The sequence below is a fragment of the Esox lucius genome, chromosome 8 (genome assembly GCF_011004845.1).
Source record: "Esox lucius isolate fEsoLuc1 chromosome 8, fEsoLuc1.pri, whole genome shotgun sequence".
NCBI classification, from domain to species: Eukaryota; Metazoa; Chordata; class Actinopteri; order Esociformes; family Esocidae; genus Esox; species Esox lucius.
This window is the reverse complement of record NC_047576.1, coordinates 10,532,074-10,551,681: the sequence shown is the minus strand read 5'-3', so window position 1 is coordinate 10,551,681 and position 19,608 is coordinate 10,532,074. Positions and strand designations below refer to the sequence as shown.

At 37.7% G+C, this 19,608-nt stretch overlaps 3 protein-coding genes across 5 annotated transcripts; 1 reads left to right on the top strand and 2 right to left on the bottom strand.

Annotated features, from left to right (window-relative positions):
* Positions 1-1,343: 1,343 nt before the first annotated feature.
* hsh2d (hematopoietic SH2 domain containing) lies at positions 1,344-7,241 on the bottom strand. 3 transcript variants are annotated; one of them, XM_010871521.4, is made up of 6 exons: positions 7,135-7,241; positions 5,229-5,382; positions 3,545-3,634; positions 3,227-3,392; positions 2,778-3,056; positions 1,344-2,674 (listed from the first exon to the last, which is right to left on the bottom strand). In XM_010871521.4, the coding sequence occupies exons 2-6, from the start codon at positions 5,348-5,350 to the stop codon at positions 2,174-2,176; spliced, it is 1,158 nt and encodes a 385-aa protein (XP_010869823.1). In that variant the 5' UTR covers positions 5,351-5,382; positions 7,135-7,241; the 3' UTR covers positions 1,344-2,173. The 3 variants fall into 3 exon arrangements, with proteins under 3 accessions (XP_010869823.1, XP_010869822.1, XP_019904460.1); XM_010871520.4 differs by having other exon boundaries at positions 5,229-5,363; XM_020048901.3 differs by lacking the exon at positions 5,229-5,382.
* Positions 7,242-9,011: 1,770 nt separating this feature from the next.
* LOC105011476 (ras-related protein Rab-8A) lies at positions 9,012-15,942 on the bottom strand. Its single transcript, XM_010871519.4, has 8 exons — positions 15,765-15,942; positions 14,831-14,891; positions 14,661-14,721; positions 14,062-14,139; positions 13,854-13,943; positions 13,664-13,729; positions 10,893-10,943; positions 9,012-10,656 (listed from the first exon to the last, which is right to left on the bottom strand). Exons 1-8 carry the CDS (start codon positions 15,886-15,888, stop codon positions 10,567-10,569), a joined length of 621 nt encoding a protein of 206 aa, XP_010869821.1. The 5' UTR covers positions 15,889-15,942; the 3' UTR covers positions 9,012-10,566.
* Positions 15,943-17,167: 1,225 nt separating this feature from the next.
* On the top strand, positions 17,168-19,608 carry LOC105011475 (40S ribosomal protein S27-like). Its single transcript, XM_010871518.3, has 4 exons — positions 17,168-17,361; positions 17,809-17,917; positions 18,101-18,211; positions 19,294-19,608. The coding sequence occupies exons 1-4, from the start codon at positions 17,356-17,358 to the stop codon at positions 19,320-19,322; spliced, it is 255 nt and encodes an 84-aa protein (XP_010869820.1). The 5' UTR covers positions 17,168-17,355; the 3' UTR covers positions 19,323-19,608.

The following is a 19,608-nucleotide window of genomic DNA, read 5'->3' as shown; positions in this document are numbered from 1 at the left end:
CAGTTCGCCTAGGATGCCATGGGCTGCTTTGGCCAGTGTTCCACCTGGCCGGCTTGGGGTGTGATTGTATGACCCATAATCTGTCATTTAAAAAGGGAACAACTGAAAAGGAACTAGGTCATGTGTATTCATGAGTACTGTAGATCCCACGTTAAGCAGCAAATGAGGTTTGACACGTTGTTGGCCTCTATCCACCAAAGTGCGATAAAGAGCAGACCTGAATCACAGGGCTATGGGCTGAATTGTGATTATATCACCTAGGGCGCAAGGCTTTCAGTCAAGCTTGAGCCCTCGTCGGCCTTGAAATGCATGATTGATCATCTGTTGGCGTCACTAAGAGCAATAGCACACAGTGGAAGCAAAAACTCTCTGTAATTACCAGGTTGCTAAAGTTCTCAAGTTCACTCAATTTCTGTGAAATGTGACCAAAACAACAAATAGTGTAGGGAATAACTTTGCCATCTGAAACGCTTTTATTTTTTAAATTAAAATATCCAAACGTATAATTTGTACAGCCTTTGTAAGCTGGCTGACCAGCAGTTAAAGTTAAACTTGCTGATTGGTGGGGGGAGTTGGTTTGAATGGTTTGTTGCTGTAAATTGGCTATCTTCCAAAAGGCGTGAGCAAGTTATATGATAACTTTTTCCTTCTTTGGGGAACTGGTGTTATTATAGACATAATCTAAGGACTGGACTTTGCACTTTTTGGTGCTTGAGATCTCTCCTTAAGTAAACGTTGCACATTCATAACTTGCTTGTATGCACAACAACCATTCACAGCATGGGCAACATAATCCATTAACTAATTACTTTAAGCTCCTTTTAAATATTATTTGTTTCTGCTACAGACTTCTGAGTTGTACAATTGGATCCATAAAGTCCATTTACGTAAAACTCTTTTCACATTAGATTTTTAAACAGGATTTCAAATATGATTTATCAAAAGACTAAATAGTGAAATAAGATCAGAATTTGGCGGTGTGTGTGTTAACACTGCCTATATGGACCATACTAATTACAACTGTCTCAGTTCGTCGAGGTTGTGTCTTTAAATGGGTATGTATATGGTTCAAGTGATACAAATCTGAAAGCACTACAAACCTTTTGAAAATGATCACATTAAAGTGTTACCCTATTTCCACATGGCTTGCTTGAATACTTATTGAACAACGGAAAAATAATATCTTTGTCTGAGAAATTGCTAGAGGAAAAACCAATATACCACCATGTCCCAAAATTGAACATGCCTAACTGCAGCTTCTGACTGGTCAAATGAAAAGGGATAGGAAATTCACATTCACAGTTAACGTAATACAAAAATGCATATAATAATCCAACAATTCATTAAAGACTTCACTAAATGTTATTTATTTGGAATGTGTACATGAAATTTAAAACAAATGTTTGATCAAACTTTATTATGAATTAGGATCAAACATTAAAATTAAAACCACAATAAACATAGAGCTTCTAATATCATACATTGTCTCTAGCAGGGTATTACACAAGCGTTACTTACAATGCTTCCAATTATAGTGATCAATAGCAGTTTGACTGTTATTTTTGACTGTCATTTAAATAGTGTTGTTATCTCAGTCATTTGGGTAGGTAGGCATGAGGTAATATTAAAGCTTAGGACATTACAGAAAAGCTACTGTTCCCATAGAAGGAAGAAGAGGAATACGTAAATAGGGGAAAGTTGCCTTCACCTGAAAGGCCGCACTCACACCTGAGTGTCTAGAGTGAGTCACATTACTCTAGCCCAACCGGTTAGACTAGCCTGTGTATGGAGGCAGAGTTCCCTGTTACATAGTAATAGCACTGGCAATATCTTTCATGAATAGAGCAGTTATTTGACATTACATTTTTAAAAGGTATTTTATATTTTTAAAGACAAAAAAATAGATGTTTTACATTATTCCTCAAATTAAATGAAAATAAATAATATCAATAAGTATATTTAAATATGATATGGAATACCTTATATGTGCATACGCTGCAATGTAATGCATTGGACATTTTTCTAATTATTAAAAGCAGATATTTTTGCTGACAAAAGAATAATTCTAAATGCTACTTATAGGTAGATAACCAGTTGATGAAGATTTCTGTCACTCATTTCATCCGTTTGTTCTTCCTTGCATGCATCCATCCAAAAAGTAAAGTAGAGGATATTAGTATCCTGGGGCAAAAGGAGAAGGGGGGTGGTACTCCGGTGGTAACCTATCGTCAGTGGGACTGATTGGGTGGGGGATATTGTCTATGTCTCCTGGAAGCATCTGGTATTGGTTCTCAGCGGGTGTATCAGTGTCCCTTTCTCTGTCCTTTCCCTGCTCCACTTCTGTGACATTGATCTCTGCATACATGTGCTCCTGAGAGGCACTTCTCATCTTCATGAACTTCCTCTTGATCAAGTTGCTGACCCCTGACTTGACATCATGATTCTTGTGTTGGGTAGTGATTGGGTCCTGGTGGGCTGGTTTGGGTGCTATCTGTGGTCTGTCTGTAAACACTGACCTGGGCGCCGGGGGATTATCAGGTGTAGCAGTGCCTTTGTCCTTGTTATTTCTCTGTGGTTTAACAGGGCCTCGTGAAGGTAATTCAGGAGGTTTGTCTGGCTGAGCTTCGCTGACCTCATGTATCTTCCTGGGAAATGGCACTGGTTGAGCATCTGTCTAAAATGAATCAAACAGATGCAGTGTAAAAGGACGTAAAGCAGTATCAGCATGACAGTGTCTATAAAATAGCAGTATTTAAAACACAGTCTAGTAACTTTACCGTGTTTGGGTTTTGGAGGCTCAAGGTGTTCAGCTCGGTCTCCAGGCTTGGGTAGAGCCTTGGAGGAGGGCTGCTTGGAGTTACCAGTGGTTTGCTGGTGCTTGGGCTGACAGGGTCAATCAATGTGCTGGGACGATGAGGGAGGGCAGGAGGAATATCCTCAGGTGGCTGTAGATCAGTAACGCTGTTCATGTTTGGGGGGTTATTCAGTCGCGGGCCAGGATTAGGTTGTGTTTTGTGGACCATAAATTCAGCATAGTCCAGCTTTTTATTTGATACCTACAACAAGAGGGGATGAAGGGTAATCCCTTTTGTATCTACAGTAGTGTACAGAAATACCCCAAAATAGTGTGAGCATGCCATATAGCAACAACTTAACCCTATCCGGCAACTGTGTGTGTACAAAATAAACAATATGGTACTTTACTGAACGGAGTACAGTTCCTCACCTGCCCACAAGCTCCAGTCAGCTTCTCATTGAAGGGCATGATTGGCACCTTGCAATGGTAGTTCACCAGTTCTTGCAGAGACCCGTGACTGGTGTCCTCTCCAACAATAATATAGCGTTTGTCCTTCAGCACGTCAATCATAAAGTGTCGACAGCGATCAATTCCACTAGACATACAGAAAAATATAAATAATGAATTAAATACGACTAACGTCTTAAAATATAATCAGATACATAAACAATTTTATACATTACATATATTTAAGAATGGCCAATTATCTGGAAGCGTTAATCTGAAGTAAAAGGTACAGAGGCTTACCGATAGGAGAGCGTGTATCCTATCCTGCTTTCACTGACACGGATCAGGAAGTTGCCAAAAGGGTTCAAAAGAAGCATTTCCTCAGCATCCCTGCAGCAAATAGACATGACCATGTAAAGACATACTTCAGATTGAAACATGACCATGTAAGGACATACTTCAGGTTGAAACATGACCACGTAAGGACATACTTCAGATTGAAACATGGCCACGTAAGGACATACTTCAGATTGAAACATGACCATGTAAGGACATACTTCAGATTGAAACATGGCCCCGTAAGGACATACTTCAGATTGAAACATGGCCACGTAAGGACATACTTCAGATTGAAACATGACCACGTAAAGACATACTTCAGATTGAAACATGGCCATGTAAGGACATACTTCAGATTGAAACATGGCCATGTAAGGACATACTTCAGATTGAAACATGACCATGTAAGGACATACTTCAGATTGAAACATGACCATGTAAGGACATACTTCAGATTGAAACCTGACTATGTAAGGATATACTTCAGATTGAAACATGGCCATGTAAGGACATACTTCAGGTTGAAACATGACCATGTAAGGACATACTTCAGGTTGAAACAGGACCATATAAGGACATACTTCAGATTGAAACCTGACCATGCAAGGACATACTTCAGATTGAAACATAACCATGTAAGGACATACTTCAGATTGAAACCTGACCATGTAAGGATATACTTCAGATTGAAACATGGCCATGTAAGGACATACTTCAGATTGAAACATGACCATGTAAGGACATACTTCAGATTGAAACATGACCATGTAAGGACATACTTCAGGTTGAAACATGACCACGTAAGGACATACTTCAGATTGAAACATGGCCACGTAAGGACATACTTCAGATTGAAACATGGCCACGTAAGGACATACTTCAGATTGAAACATGGCCACGTAAGGACATACTTCAGATTGAAACATGGCCACGTAAGGACATACTTCAGATTGAAACATGGCCACGTAAGGACATACTTCAGATTGAAACATGGCCACGTAAGGACATACTTCAGATTGAAACATGACCATGTAAGGACATACTTCAGATTGAAACCTGACCATGTAAGGACATACTTCAGATTGAAACATGGCCACGTAAGGACATACTTCAGATTGAAACATGGCCATGTAAGGACATACTTCAGATTGAAACATGACCATGTAAGGACTTACTTTACATAGATTTAAATCAGCATAAGTCACAGAACACCAACATATATTAATTCCCCCACTGAATGGATTAAGGATTCCGTTATTTTGTTGATCAATTGCCCACATGGTCTGAGCTAAATGTAACGTATGCTTGTGACCCACTTCTCCAAATTGGAGAGCTGTAATGACTGACGCATTGGGGGCCCAGGTAGCTCAAATGCTATGTAGCTCAAATGCTGAACAAAATATTTTCTATTTTTTATAATGCCAGCTCTGGGATTTGATCTCGCAAACTTTTGGTTCCTAGTCCAACACATTCAACAGCTAAACTACTTGCAATATAAACAAGCATCTAGCACTAAACCATTGGCCACACTTCATCTCAACCAGTACTTTTTTTTCTAAAGCTTTTTCTTTATATATATATCATTAGGATAAATTCCAATGGCATTGAATGCATTTAATAACAGAGATACAGTTTGAGAACTTACTTCCTGGAAATAATGCCATGGAACCATTCTGGAAACATTCCATTCCTGGTGACATAGTCCCATTGGAACTCCATGAACCAAGAAAGGGCATCATGTGTTCTCTGAGTGTGTGTTTCATTCATCCCCCAAAGTGTCCTGGTAACATAATCAATAACTGTAAGGTGAAATATTGAAATCAACTTATAAACTGTTAGACAACAATAAAAATGTAGCCACTCTCTTTCCAACCATCAAGAACCTGTCTTTTTCTACTAGCATTTCATATGTGGATTTCAAATTTTCTTGCTTTTCAGTTTCTTAATATAAAGGGGAATATCACAAGCTGGTTAATACATACGTTGCCTTCTGAAAGTATATAGACCCCTCTCACTCTCTTCACCTTTTTTGTTATAGACTCAATGTGTTATTGGTAGCATGTTTGTTTGCCATGTTCTATACACAGCACCCCATAATGACAAAGCGAAAAAATTAATGTCTAGACATTTGTACCAAAATACTGAAAATTATAAACTGATATTCAGACCCTTTGCCATGCCACTCCAGTTTGACCTCAGATACACTGTGTCCTTCGAACATCTTTGAGATGTCTCCAGAACTTGACTGGAGTCCACTTGCGTCAAATTCAATTGATTGGACATCATTTAGAAAGGCACAAACCTGTTTATATAAGGTCCCACACTTCACATTGCATGTCGGAAAAAAACAAGCCACAAAGTCACAAAGAACACTAAATGCACCTCTGAGATAGCTAGTATTTGAGATATATCCTTTTTTTCAATCAGTTGACACAAATTTCTTTCTTGTTTTTGTTTTGTCATTATAGGGTATTGTGTGTAGATTGATGGTATTTAATCAACAATAAATTAGCTCTATAACAAAGAGTTGAAAAAGTGAGTGGTCTGAAAACTTTCCTGTATCAATTCTTTGGGGACACCCACATTTCTTCCCAAATTTGTAGAATTGGTAATAAAACATTAGGTATTGGAAGGCTTACCCTCCCTACCTAGATTCGATCTGAGACAGTAAGACTTCTACTTGGTCAGAGCAAGCTAGATACATATGCAAACTACATGTTGATAGCAATATTGGTATGCATATTTTTGTGCTTTGTACTTCCTGAGAGTATCTAAATATCTAGGCTGTCCCAACTCAGTATGTATTCAAGATGTGTTTCAATGTGCTCCCAAAACCATGTCCTTTTGTCAAAAAACAAAGGGCTATAGTCTTGAGCATAAAAAAATTAAGCTATCAACTCCCAACCTATGTTTAAATGTCCAGACAGGCCCAACAGATTACTGGTTAAACTATCTTTGGTTATACTATTTTGAGAATATTTGAAGTGTGTCTGTAGATGCTCTACAAATTATCTACTGATTGTCATTACAATTTTAACTTACCCTAACCTTAACTCTTACCCTAATCCTTCTTCTAAACCTAACCTTGACCCTTATCTTAGCAAGCAGTGGCTCATCATTCAGAATTGTCAGGCTCATTATCAATTCAAATAACAAATGCTGTCAATATTTTTTTTTTACTTTGTGTACAATGGTTTGTTGGGTCTAAGTTAAGTTTTGAACCACTAATGTTAGACAAAATAAACCAGTGGTCACATGTTCAGGCTATCCTATCAGTCAATCCATCAGAATAATTCACCTTAAATGTAATTTGTTGATTATTGCATTTGCATTCCAATTAATACAATTTGTAATTACTATATTACAACAAATTGTACCACAGTACTTGATAACACAATATTAACTTTAAATAGTAAAAACTAAACATTTAGGCAATGAGAAATGTTGTTTCCAACCATACATCCAACTCAACCAAAATAGGCTACACAGTAGACGTGCTCGGTACACTGATTGTACCTAACAACAATTTCAGGATTGTAATAAAGCAGTACCTTGCACGCAGCCACTAGACTATGGCGTCTTTGGTCTGGCTTTTCTCTGATGTGGGGATATCCAAGACTAGCAGCCACATGCAAACGGTTTACCTTCTGTCACACACCTTCACAGGGAAGTGAATGTGGGCAGGTTTTAGTACCAGTAGAGAAAAGGGGCGGAGAGAAAGGAACCCATATTCCATATTACTGGGCCTTTAAATATAAACATACTATTAGCAAAATGTGTTTCTGTTGAAAACTTCTCACCAGGTGCTAAAATTACAATAGCTGAAAGAACACGTTCACAGTTTTGGCTATGGTTGGTTCTTGGGATCTTTAAGTGTCCTAAAGATCTTCTATAAAAGGAATGAATTAAGAAATGGTGAAATGACGAACAGCGGCAGCAAGTTTAAAATACTAATTTTAATAAATCATCAAAAGTACACATCTACAAAAGGTGTAGATCAATTCAATAAGATTTATGAAAGTACAATACAATCATTGTAGATATTCTTATTTACAATTGTTTTCAAAATGCAACTTTCATCCCTGTTGAACTCTTAATCAACTATGGAAATAAAATAATAATTGTCATGAACATGTTATGCTAATGTGATATGTTCAAAGAAATGTCATTTATATAACGGAGTTAAAATGAGTTCCACCAAATGAAAACTGCTATTCTGATTAAACATTTGCCAGAACATTGTAGGTCCTTAAGAGAAAACCAGAATGTGTGCCACATGTTTTACACAATGGAGGACACAGGAAGCGTATCTTCAAAATAATATATAATCTAAAGACAATTCATTTGAATTTCACTAGTGATAATGCGATAATTCTCAGGGAAGTAATTACTCTTTTTTTTTTGCTATAACTAAACAAGATCAATTTCCTATGTTTGCGTAGACAATTACAAATTTCATGTAGACTGACTAAATGAAGGGGGCGTGACCAAACAAAAAGTATAAGGAGAACAGAAAGTTATACAAGAATGATCCTTTGCACATTTCTAATCTCTCAAGGTGAAGCTCTTTTTCAAGTGAAATGCACAAAACCTCAAGAGGTCCTACAGTCTCATGATGCATAGTTCCAAAGACCATGATATCAAATCAGGCAAAAAATAAGACACGTGTTGTCATGGACAGCGACAAGCTCAGAGGGAAACAAAGGCAAGAGAAGACAGAAGAAAAACTAAAATCCACAACCCAACCTCAAGGCAACCATTTAACCACCCTAAAGCTGACCTACTGCTATTACAGAATTATTAAGTCCCAAGAAAAGTGACAGCTAAATATGGAAAGTAAATCCTAAATCATTTGATCTTTCATGTCAATGGAGAATTACTGAAAAGTGCATAATTAAGGGCAGGCTATCTACAAGGGCACTTTCATACTTTTTACTTCGTAAATTTTTTTTCTTTAACGACGAAAATACTGACACGCCCTCCTGCACAAAATGTTTCATTAGTATGTCACTACATTGCCCCCAAGTGGTTGCATAAGGTACTGACAATAGAGAGGCATGTTAAAAACATATTTGCTATTAAATATGGGTAAGGAACAGTAATCAAATCCAAAACACCATGAAATAGATTGTTGTCTGAATACTGGCACATTCACATTGGAAATCAACAGCAACATTTGGGCATTATAGCTAAATCAACAAGTATTAGGACAACACATCTAGCATGAATAAAGAAGCTGCAGGAGAGGTCCTTTGGAAATAATGTCACAGGATATTGAGAAATTAACAGGTATAGAATGTCAGACCACTCACTTCTTCCACAGTTTGTTATAGAGCCAATGTTATTCAATTAGGTTCTTTACCACAATTACCACATTTGATTTGGAATGGGAATATGGGCCCAAAAAACTAAAACAAAGGCTGCCTGCTTAAGTGATATTGTTACTGTAATTTTATGCCACAAGAACTGACAACATAGAATGATACAGGTTTTGAAAGTTACAAAAGGCCACAAATCTGCACCTGAACAGTATCACAATTATAAACAAACAGTAAACAATATGGAATAGACTTAGATTATTATAAACAAATAGTAAATAATATGGAATAGGCTTATAAGTTAGAACACGAAAAGGTGCATAATACTTTGTAAATCATCAAACTTGACGATAAAGCAATTACCACCACCCAAAGGACAATTTCTCAGCAATTTCTATTTCATATTAAAAAATATATATTTGGGGCAACGGGGTGCTATTTACTTCAAAGTGGATTTATATAAAAACACACATTGAACGCCAAAACAAAACAACTGGTAAATTGATGCATTCAATCATTATATTAGAATTAACGTCCAACTACAGCAGACTGATGCGATTTTGGAACAGATTTCAACTAAGTGCCACTGGAATAAATTCTGGAATGTAATTGTTGAATATTAATGAATACTGACGTCCCTGCAAACAAAAGAATTGTTAGGGAGTCCCTGGAATGTCAGGAGGTTGTGTGAAGGTCCCCTGGACATCCTTAGCATGTCCATTGTTAGATGGGCTATGTTTATTCTCCACAGGGACCCAAATAACATACATTTGCCAATTGTAAGCAGTGAAGCCAATTTCACTAGTAAAGTGCAAGAGTACACAGTAACAATATTTAACTACCAGCACAACGAATTGTTCTAACATTCAAATAGATTTGTTTATAAGTTGGATAAACCTTCCACATAACATGATCTGAACTTCATAATGGTAAATACATGTGAAATACTCAGTGCAGAAGCCAATTTAAGGTAAGTTGTTAAGATGGTCCCTCTTTACTGAACTGTATACATGGTAAAACTGTGACATTAGCAAGTTTTCAAAAATAATGTCTTAAAAATATACACAAGTTGCGTTCTCGGGTGTTACTGGTTGGATACAAATTGGGATTGTCAAGGTAGGACAAAGAATAACTATCATTTAAGAAAGGGAAAGGCTGCATTATGACACATTTGAAATAAATCTACACGGTCCCTAAATGGCAGTGCAAAAACCTCAGAAGACATATGCAGTTAAATAATCATGGAATAGGACAACTGCTTTTAAGGATTCGGTCGATACATGTTGAGATAAAACCTCACTATGGATCAACTTGGCAGCAGTGGAAGCACTGAGCAACATAGGTATTTGTAACAATGCCTGTTGCAGAGGACAGAGATGGAAGGGAGAAAAGAAAGCAACTTGTAATTACGATAGAAGTGCATGATGGAGTATAGAGCCCAGTATATCGCCATCTCACACCCATCGAAAGAACCCTGATTGATCCACCCGACCAATGAATGCTACCGTTTGTAAACTGGGGGGCAGATGGTGAAAAAAAAAAAAAAAGCTAAATGCCACAAAAGGCCTGGGATATGCAGAACTAGAGGGATGGGAACAGGGCAAAAAAAAAAAGAGCTCTGAGCAAGCCCAGTCCAGTTTTGTCCAGCTATGGACAATAAATGTCCTACAGAAGGGTGCAGCGGAAGAAACTACTCTTCTTGGGCTGTTCTGTAATCTTCACCCCCTGACTGCTGCCCTGTGGATTGTTGCCCTCCTGGAACAAAACACACACAATTTAAGTCTCTCACACACACACACACACACACACACACACACACACACACACACACACACACACACACACACACACACACACACACACACACACACACACACACACACACACACACACACACACACACACACACACACACACACACACACACACACACACACACACACACACACACACACACACACACACACACACACACACACACACACACGTACCAGTTTCTTGTCCATTTTCGCCTTGATGTCTCTAGCAAGAGTCATAAATGCCTGAAGGATAAAAACAGGGAGAATTGATATCAAATCAGAGACAAAACAATATACAGTGGATATCAAGTCTACAACACTATAATGAAAGTTAAGCTTTTGCTTACATGACTACTGAAATAAAGATGCATTTAAAAAAGAATATATATAGTGGAAAAGTATTTATTTTTTCGTTATTCAAATAAAAAAAGCGACGCCTTCTTTTATTCTAGATTCATTACACAAAATGAAACATTAAGCCTTTTTTTGTTTAAATCTTGATGATTACAGTTTACAGTTCATGGAAATAAAAAATCCAGTATCTCAAAATATTTGAATAAAACATTTATAATACAGAAATGTCATCTTGAGAAGAGCTCTAATCAGCGAATTAACTCAACACCAGCAAAGTTTTCCTAAGCATGTTAATTTATGCACTCAATACTTGGCCGGGGCTCCTTTTGCACAAATTACTGCATCAAGGTGGCGTGGCAAATCAGCCTCTCCATAAAGCTTGTCAGCAAATGGAAGCACGAAGTGCTCTAAAATCTCCTGGTAGATGGCTGCACTGACTGTGGACTTGATAAAACACAGTGGACAAACACCAGCAGATGACAAGTTGCTTGGACTTCAAGCAAAACTTGGATTCTGTGCCTGTCCACTCTTCCTCCAGACTCTGGGACCTTGATTTCCAAATGAAATATAAAATGTACTTTCATCTGAAGAGAGGACTTTGGACCACTTCAGGACTTTTTCTCCTTCGCCCAAGTAAGACGCTTCTGATGTTGTCACTGGTTCAGCAGTGGCTTGACACTAGGAATGCGACACTTGTAGCCCATTTCCTGGACATGTCTGTTTGTGGTGGCTCTTGATGCACTGACTCCAGCCTCAGTCCACTCCTTGTGAAGCTCACCCAAGTTCTTGAATCTGCTTTGCTTGACAATCCTCTCATGGCTGCAGTCACCCCTGTGGCTTGTGCACCTTTTCATACCACACTTTTCCCTTCCAGTCAACTTTCCATGAATGTGCTTTGATACAGCACTCTGCAAACAGCCAGCCCTTTCAGCAATGACCTTCTGTTGCTTACAATCCTCATGGAGGGAGTCAATGAGTGTCTTCTGGACAACTGTCAATTCAGAAGTCTTACCCATGATTGTGGTTGTGTGTGCTCATGGAGTTAATTAGCTGATTAGAACGCTTCCAGGTCGACAGTTCTGTATTGTAAATGTTTTATTTTAAATGTTTTGACATACTGGATTTTTGATTTTCATGAGCTGTAAGCCATAGTGAAGACAAACAAAAAAGGCCTGAAATGTTTCACATTATAAGTAATGAATCTAGAATATATGAAGGTGTCACTTTATTGAATGACTGAAAACTAAAATGTTCACGATATTCAAATTTTTTGGAGATGCTCCTGTAGTTACCCACAATAGTTAAGTGAAAGGAAATAGATGACTTCTCAAACCATAAAAATATTACTGTGGAAGACCCTTTTGCTTGGATTAGAGCCGTAAGTTTGTTCAGATAGTTCCTTCAATCTAGGATACCTAGATTTTAAAATGTTATCTGATCCTTCCTTGAAGAGGAGTTCCAGAGACCTCTTCAATTGTGACATCTGTATGCAAACCTCTTTAAGAGAGTCCACAGATTTTCTTTCAAATTCAGGTTTGGGTTCTAACTGGGCCATTCAAGGGCAATGACATTCCTTGGTTGATTTGGCTGTGTACTTTAGATTGTTGCCGTGAAATTCTTCAGCAAGATTTGCACCGTAATAACTATATTTGGAGTCATTGATTGTCCATGTAATTTGGATGATCAGCCATGTTAGCTTTGCACCAAAGATCTCTTGAAATTAAAGCCAAAAAGGTAAGTTCTTCCACATCAGAACATACATTTTCCCACATGGTTTTGGGAAATTGAATGAGTCTTCATGCAAAAGGTTTTGAATGTTCTTAGTTTCAAATGGCTTCTGTCTTACCACCATACACCACTGGTCAGATGGTGTGGAGAATATGAGAAATGGGTGAAATATGCAGGGAGAGTTATGCTGCTCCTTTAAGGTTGCGGTTGGCCTCTTGGTAGCCTCCGCGACGAGTTCTCCCTGCCCGGTCGTTAATTTTGGAGGGACGTCCTGAAAGTGCCATCTTGCCACCACTTAAATTATGTTCTGCAGTGTTCTGTGACACATGTAATCCTTTCAAAATTCTTTGATATCCCTCTTCTAAACCAGAACTTTTAACAATAACATAATGTATATATTTTGTTAGCTCTTTGTATACCATGGCTATCTTTGCAATATGCAACCAAGAAACATTCAAGGAAATCCTAAAGAGCAGCTGATTTTATTTAAGGCTAATCAGAATCACTTAAATTGATGTCAGGTAATTACAAATTACCTTTGAATATGATGTGGAATGTGACCACTGAACACAGTCACAACCCCCATTATGCAAACTTAAACAACCAAGGCATTGTTTTATTTTATTTGTATTTCTTTCTTTCAGAGAAATATCCAATTGTTTTTCACTTAAATATTGTTGGTCATCAGATCCTAGTGAAAGGTGAAACAAGGTCTGACATGATTGGTCTTGATTTCGGCCTTTACATAAACAAGAGCCATATTTTCAATAAATGTGTGTAGACTTGATATCCAATGAATTCTCTTTCACTAACCTACCTAAATAGGTGAACAAGTAGTATACATCCATTGGTTTTAGAACTGCAAGAATGAGTCAACTCACATTCTCCACATTGATGTTGGCCTTTGCACTGGTCTCCATAAACTTGATACCATACTCCAAAGCCAACTGCCAACAGGAGATAAAAGGGACACTAAGACAAATATATATATACACTAACAGGTTACATCTACTGTATGAAACCATACATTTATATTACTGTAGTTTATTACATACAACACGTTACACCCACCTTCTCCCCTCGGTCTTTGGACACCTGTCGCTTGTCATTGACATCACATTTGTTGCCCAACACCATCTTCTCTACATCTGCAGAGGCATGCTGACAGACAGATAGAGATTTGATTACCCATAGTTTTTATAGAAGAAAAATAAAGCGGCTTTACATCTCAAACTTCTGTTATGACAGAGATATAAATGGTACAATTTCTGACAAATACCTCCTCTATATTCCTTATCCAGTTCTTGATGTTGTCAAAGGACTTCTCGTTAGTGATATCGTAGACCAACATAATGCCCTGGGGAAGGACAAAATAGACTTGGTAAAGAACAAATACTGTAAAGGAGTAGTTCAGGATTTTAGCAATGAAGCCTGTTCAAGTGAATGGGTGTGTCCAAAGTTTTGACTTGTACTGTGCATCTTGGGTTTTGATTTCAACACGTCTATTGGTTACGTTAACAGGAACCGCTCTGGTGATTGCCATATTTCAAATATTTGTCTATATGAGTATTAAAAAAAAACATGGAGAATCAGTGCTTCAGTGAACTTGAGACCTAAAAACATACACTTAGGAAAGTGAATTGTTATAAAGGGATTATAAATAGGACTCCAGAACTACTGACCACTCATCCTATGGATGATCTAAGGTATGTAGAGCTCAATTTAAAACAACAGGGAGGGACATAGATTATGGCGTCTATTATTAATTTAGTAATGGACAGGTCTCTGAATATGAGAACATTTATAATAACTAAGCTATTGGCTAAGTGTATGCGATTAATACATTTGTGAAACCAACAGTGGTGCAAGGATACCAACCATGGCTCCTCTGTAGTATGCTGTTGTGATTGTTCGAAATCGCTCCTGGCCAGCTGTGTCCCTGGAAGAGAAAAACACAATGAGGCACACATCTATCCCTGATTCATCCCACTTGTGGAGCTAGGCCAATTGTTAGCAAGATGCTTTTCATCAAAGGAAGGCTGTCTTACCATATCTGTAGCTTGATCTTCTTTCCATCTAGTTCTATTGTTCTAATTTTAAAGTCTATACCTAAAAGGTAAAGATGAGAGAAATGTATTATATACTTCTACCTACTAATGTATAGTTCACTTACCTAACAACTGCGTGAAACTCCAGCACAACCATGTCAAGGTAAAATGCATAGTTCATGCATGGGTGGCAAAACCAGACAGCATTTAACATTTGCTGGAAGGATAGCTAAGAACTATATATATTTGTATGATAGTATTAAGTGCAGAGAGACTGGAGTCTGACTAAGGAGGCATTCATTCAAGATTATGCTGAAGGCCACACGCAGGAAGTGCACAACTTCATTTTGAGCTGATTGTTATGCAGGTAATGTAAATTGCTGCATAACAATAGGAGAAAACAGTAACATAATTAAACAACACCTAACGTTACTAAAACATGTTTTACTTTATTACAGTGACTGGTTTGAAATACAGTGTCAAACTCGTGGATTGCTTGTTGTATAGGAAGCAAACGTCATTGCTAGCTTAGCTGAAACTACTGACTCAGAGTTGGCTACTTGCTCACTTGACAGCTACAGTAGTTAGCTGGCAAAAGTTAGTTAGCTAAGTACAGCAGACAGTTGACCTCGCATGCTATTTATTTTAGGGAACATCTTAATTTGAGGTACCGTGCGCAGTGTCAGTGGGTACGATGAACCGCTGTTTTTTGCCAGTCGAGCACTGTGAAAATCCGGTTGTGTTGCTTCCAGAGCAATTACTGTAAACTAGCTAGGTCATCTTGAATGCTATCCAAATAAGCTAGTTAGCTAGCTACCTACCGATAACTTTAGCTAGCATACTAGCCGGACAATAGCATTGCTAGCTGAAGCCAGTTACCCTCTCCAGGCATAACGTTCCTAACCAGAAAAACGTACGAAATTTACATAGCTACCTATTGTGGAGATAAACGTTGAGTTGAAGGCATCTTCTGAAAACCTGAACAAGACACACGTCTTTCCAACGCCAGAATCGCCGATTAACAGTAGTTTAAACAAGTAATCGTACGTCTTCGCCATATTATTAGCAATTGCGGAAATCCCGCCCGACAGCCCAGTAAAAAGATACGTTGCTACTTTTCTGGATTTACTAGACCAATGATTGGACCAAAAACATGTCAGTGTTAACAGCAGTCGTGGCTCCGGAAGTGAAATTCTCCCACTGGCAGTCAAAATGTAAATTAATCTGATTGGTAGTTTACAGTCTACGTTCCATCCATTTATAACAATTTGTAAGATCGTCTTTCCCTTTGTCGGTTGTCACTAGCTTCTACGGACACAATATCTGGCTTGTATTATCACAAATTGATATATTCTATATCGACAAAGTCCAAACTGGTAGAAAAAAATAAGTTAAAGTTTAAGACTAGATTTAAAATTGATGTTTAACAGGACAAATTGGAAGGGATTGTGTTTATGGCTATATCAACATGCACACCCCCCAATTAATGTATGGTCATTACCGTTCACAAAACTATCTGGTGAACTTTTCATTTAAGATATTAGAAATAGCTCAAGACTGTCCCTATACAACATTGCATTCCATACTGAGCAGATCAAAGTCAACTGATGGCAGGGTTGGTTCTTAGGACACTTGAAACATTGCGTGTTAGGTTGAAGGGGCCCAGTTTATTTTTGGTAGGTAACGTGTTAGCATTGGTAAGTAACCATCATTGATCTGTAAAGTGTTACCATACATAGCCACAAGCCAGATATTTTGTCCAGATTAAACGTGTTCCTACGGTGTCTGCATTGCATTCTAATTGTTTTTCAATGTGAACCTAGCAACAAAATGCCAATGGACAAAGGGATTATTTGGGCAATTTCCCTAACTAGAAATGTGCCCAGACCGTCATTAGATTTTAGTTTCAAATCATACGCTATCCGATGTATTAAAAGAGCATTTTAGGCTTAATCCAAAACTACGACGAAACTGTAATAACCACAAAAACCTTGAGACAGTTTCTATGCAAACAACATTTCTTCTCCTCCCTGAAATAACTACTTTCTGTTAGGAACACATCATGTTTAGCACTGTTACACATAAACTCACACGAAAACAACTGAGGTTTTGTTTTTTGTATCAGTACCGCTAACAACCCTTTTTTAATAGTTCTTTGAACGAATCTGAGGGAAAAAATATTTTCTCAAAATGGGTGTATTCATTTAATTAACGTTATTACATGAAACATATTTTTATTCATAATTTTAAGATTACAGGAAATATGTTGAGTGCTATGTTAAAGAACCGCAGCAATTGTTGATTTGGTTGTTAACATGATTATTGAGACACTAAAACTTTCCCATGTGAAGTCTGCGTGCGAAGGAGGGGCAACTGTGCAGGAACAATAAACGTCTCAGCTCCGGAACTCGCTCTATAACTTCTGAGCTTCAGAATCGAAACTCCAATACAATTTTAGTCTGCAAGCAGTGATATCATATTTTAATGGAAGTGCAGTGCCATTGATTGAACAAATAACAGACATAATGTCGGTAAGTGTGTTTCCTTTGCTTATGACGTACGTGTGTTCTTACCGTTGGCTTGGGACTATTCAGTTAAATACATTTACATTTTGAAATAACAATGAACAAGATAACTTAATATTTTTCCTTTACTCTTGAAGTAGCCTAATGTGTTTAAATCTTTGACTTTGGGTAGCCTGTCAAATACTGGAAGGTCTTGCCTTCCCTTGAGCGTTGGAATAGATAAACAAATACCATCAATCCTTATTTTTTTTAGCTAACTTAATAGTGCTGCCTGTCCAAGTAATAAAATACATGTCAGGACATGCCTCAGAACTGTCTCTGTTGTAGTTCCTGTATTTGACCTATTCGGCGCATTTGAGTCATTCCATCTGAACCATTTCTACTTTTCTGCTTACTGTATTTCTTTGAATAGGCATATCATTTAATAAAATTATCCTAAAATCCATATTGCAGCTCGCTAAGGACCTAATGCACCCTACTTTGAAGGCTGAGAGGCAAAGACACAAGAAGAAGAGACTGGTTCAAAGTCCCAACTCCTACTTCATGGATGTAAAATGCCCAGGTCAGTAGTACGGATGCACTGTCAAATACCAAAATTAATAATGACCATATTGCTGCAGTTTCAGCTGTGTTAATTGTTATTAAATGTATTCTCATTTACAATAATCTAATAGTTAATAAAGCATTTACAAAGGCTTATTAAATACTTTTTGGCATGAAGCTATAGAAAACCATTGTTCCCCAGGCTGCTATAGGATCACTACAGTGTTCAGTCATGCCCAGAGAGTGGTGCCGTGTGGCGGATGCTCCTTTGTCTTGTGCCAGCCCAGAGGAGGGAAATGCCGCCTCACTGAAGGTAAGGAAACTAGTGTACATTGTGTATGGGACATGTGCTAAAAGCATATCCAGCGTTTTTCCTGGCTCATTATTAGGCAAATGTGGAACCTGTGATATACTGTATATAATATATGGCTACATGCTTGAAAACTATTATAGTGTTAAATCTGCTCTGTTGTCCATGTCCACTTGAGCAGCTTATGTACACTACAGTGTCCTCCCTTATATATTGCGTATATAATGTTTTTGGGGATAGTACATACCCAAATCTGTCATCTTCTTCTGTCTCACAAACTCTTTAAAACAGTCTATAATTTTTGTCAACAAGAAGTCTGAAATGTAAAAGAAATGTTATTGGATGTAGTTTGAGGTTATTACGTTTTATTGAAATGTTTTGATATTTTCGGGTGTAAAAGAAACTATAGGATCCACTTGTTTTTCATACGTTACACATCTTCATGATGTCACGACCCTTATGGTCCTCTTTGCAAGGTTGCCAGATTTCATTGACAGTAAACCGCAATTCTCTGGCAGACTCCAGAATAAAATCAAGCTGCCCAAGCCCATTAAAAAAAGCCCAATTAAATAGGAAACAACCCATCTGGCAACACAGCCAATATGGAAAAGTTTCCTCCTACCGTCACATTAGCTGCAGTGTTTCGCTGGTATTTTATTTATGAGTGCATTTACGGTGTAAGATTTTGGGAAGGCAGTCACTTTGGGTTTTGAATGCCGGAAAAACCTTGGTCACAACACTATTTAAATATCCATTCAGTTACACTTCATGGGATGTGTATGTATCTGTCAGTTTTGGTACATACACACAAACGATATGGGACAACCCTGGCCTGTCATAGAGATCCACTCATTAGTCAAAGAGGGACCTTTAGTAATCAACTGAAATTCATTGCACACCATCTCCAACAGCACTGGCCTGATTTAGATAAAACTTATGAACATTTCAGATTTTCCCAAGGGGTGTGCTATAGTAATTAACAGAATTGTGTTAGTTGCACACAATGTGCGGGGGGGGGCTGCATTGTTCATGTACATAGTTACCTTGCTAACTAAACCTTCTTTCTATTTTGCTCTTCTCTCCAGGTTGCTCGTTTAGAAGAAAGCAACACTGAGTGTCCTGTCAAAAGTCAAATTTGGGCCGTCTGTCACTTTAATTTTAAATTAAGCTATACTTCTAAATTTTGTTGAATGTAATGGGGATATTCAGCACAGCGCTTTTTTCTTATAAAATCTCTCTTGCAAAATATACATATATATATATATATAAAGTGATCAGCTACAATATTGTCTTCCTTTCATATTAATTAGGAATAATATATAATATGTTGATTACATTCTGCTTTTGTATATCTATGTGATGTGTATTTGTCTTTCAAAAAAATAAATGTCTTGAACCAG

Excerpts from the sequence above, each read along its gene's own strand:
- LOC105011476 (XM_010871519.4), bottom strand. The coding sequence starts at position 15,888 with ATGGCGAAGACGTACGATTACTTGTTTAAACTACTGTTAATCGGCGAT. Across the intron at positions 13,730-13,853 it reads CCAAAGACCGAGGGGAGAAG|TTGGCTTTGGAGTATGGTAT; the intron begins GTGGGTGTAACG and ends TCCTGTTGGCAG. Across the intron at positions 10,944-13,663 it reads CCAACATCAATGTGGAGAAT|GCATTTATGACTCTTGCTAG; the intron begins GTGAGTTGACTC and ends TTTATCCTTCAG.
- hsh2d (XM_010871521.4), bottom strand. The coding sequence starts at position 5,350 with ATGAATGAAACACACACTCAGAGAACACATGATGCCCTTTCTTGGTTC. Across the intron at positions 3,635-5,228 it reads CATGGCATTATTTCCAGGAA|GGATGCTGAGGAAATGCTTC; the intron begins GTAAGTTCTCAA and ends TATTTGCTGCAG. Across the intron at positions 3,057-3,226 it reads TGACTGGAGCTTGTGGGCAG|GTATCAAATAAAAAGCTGGA; the intron begins GTGAGGAACTGT and ends CTCTTGTTGTAG.
- LOC105011475 (XM_010871518.3), top strand. Across the intron at positions 17,918-18,100 it reads CATGGATGTAAAATGCCCAG|GCTGCTATAGGATCACTACA; the intron begins GTCAGTAGTACG and ends ATTGTTCCCCAG. Across the intron at positions 18,212-19,293 it reads GAAATGCCGCCTCACTGAAG|GTTGCTCGTTTAGAAGAAAG; the intron begins GTAAGGAAACTA and ends TCTTCTCTCCAG.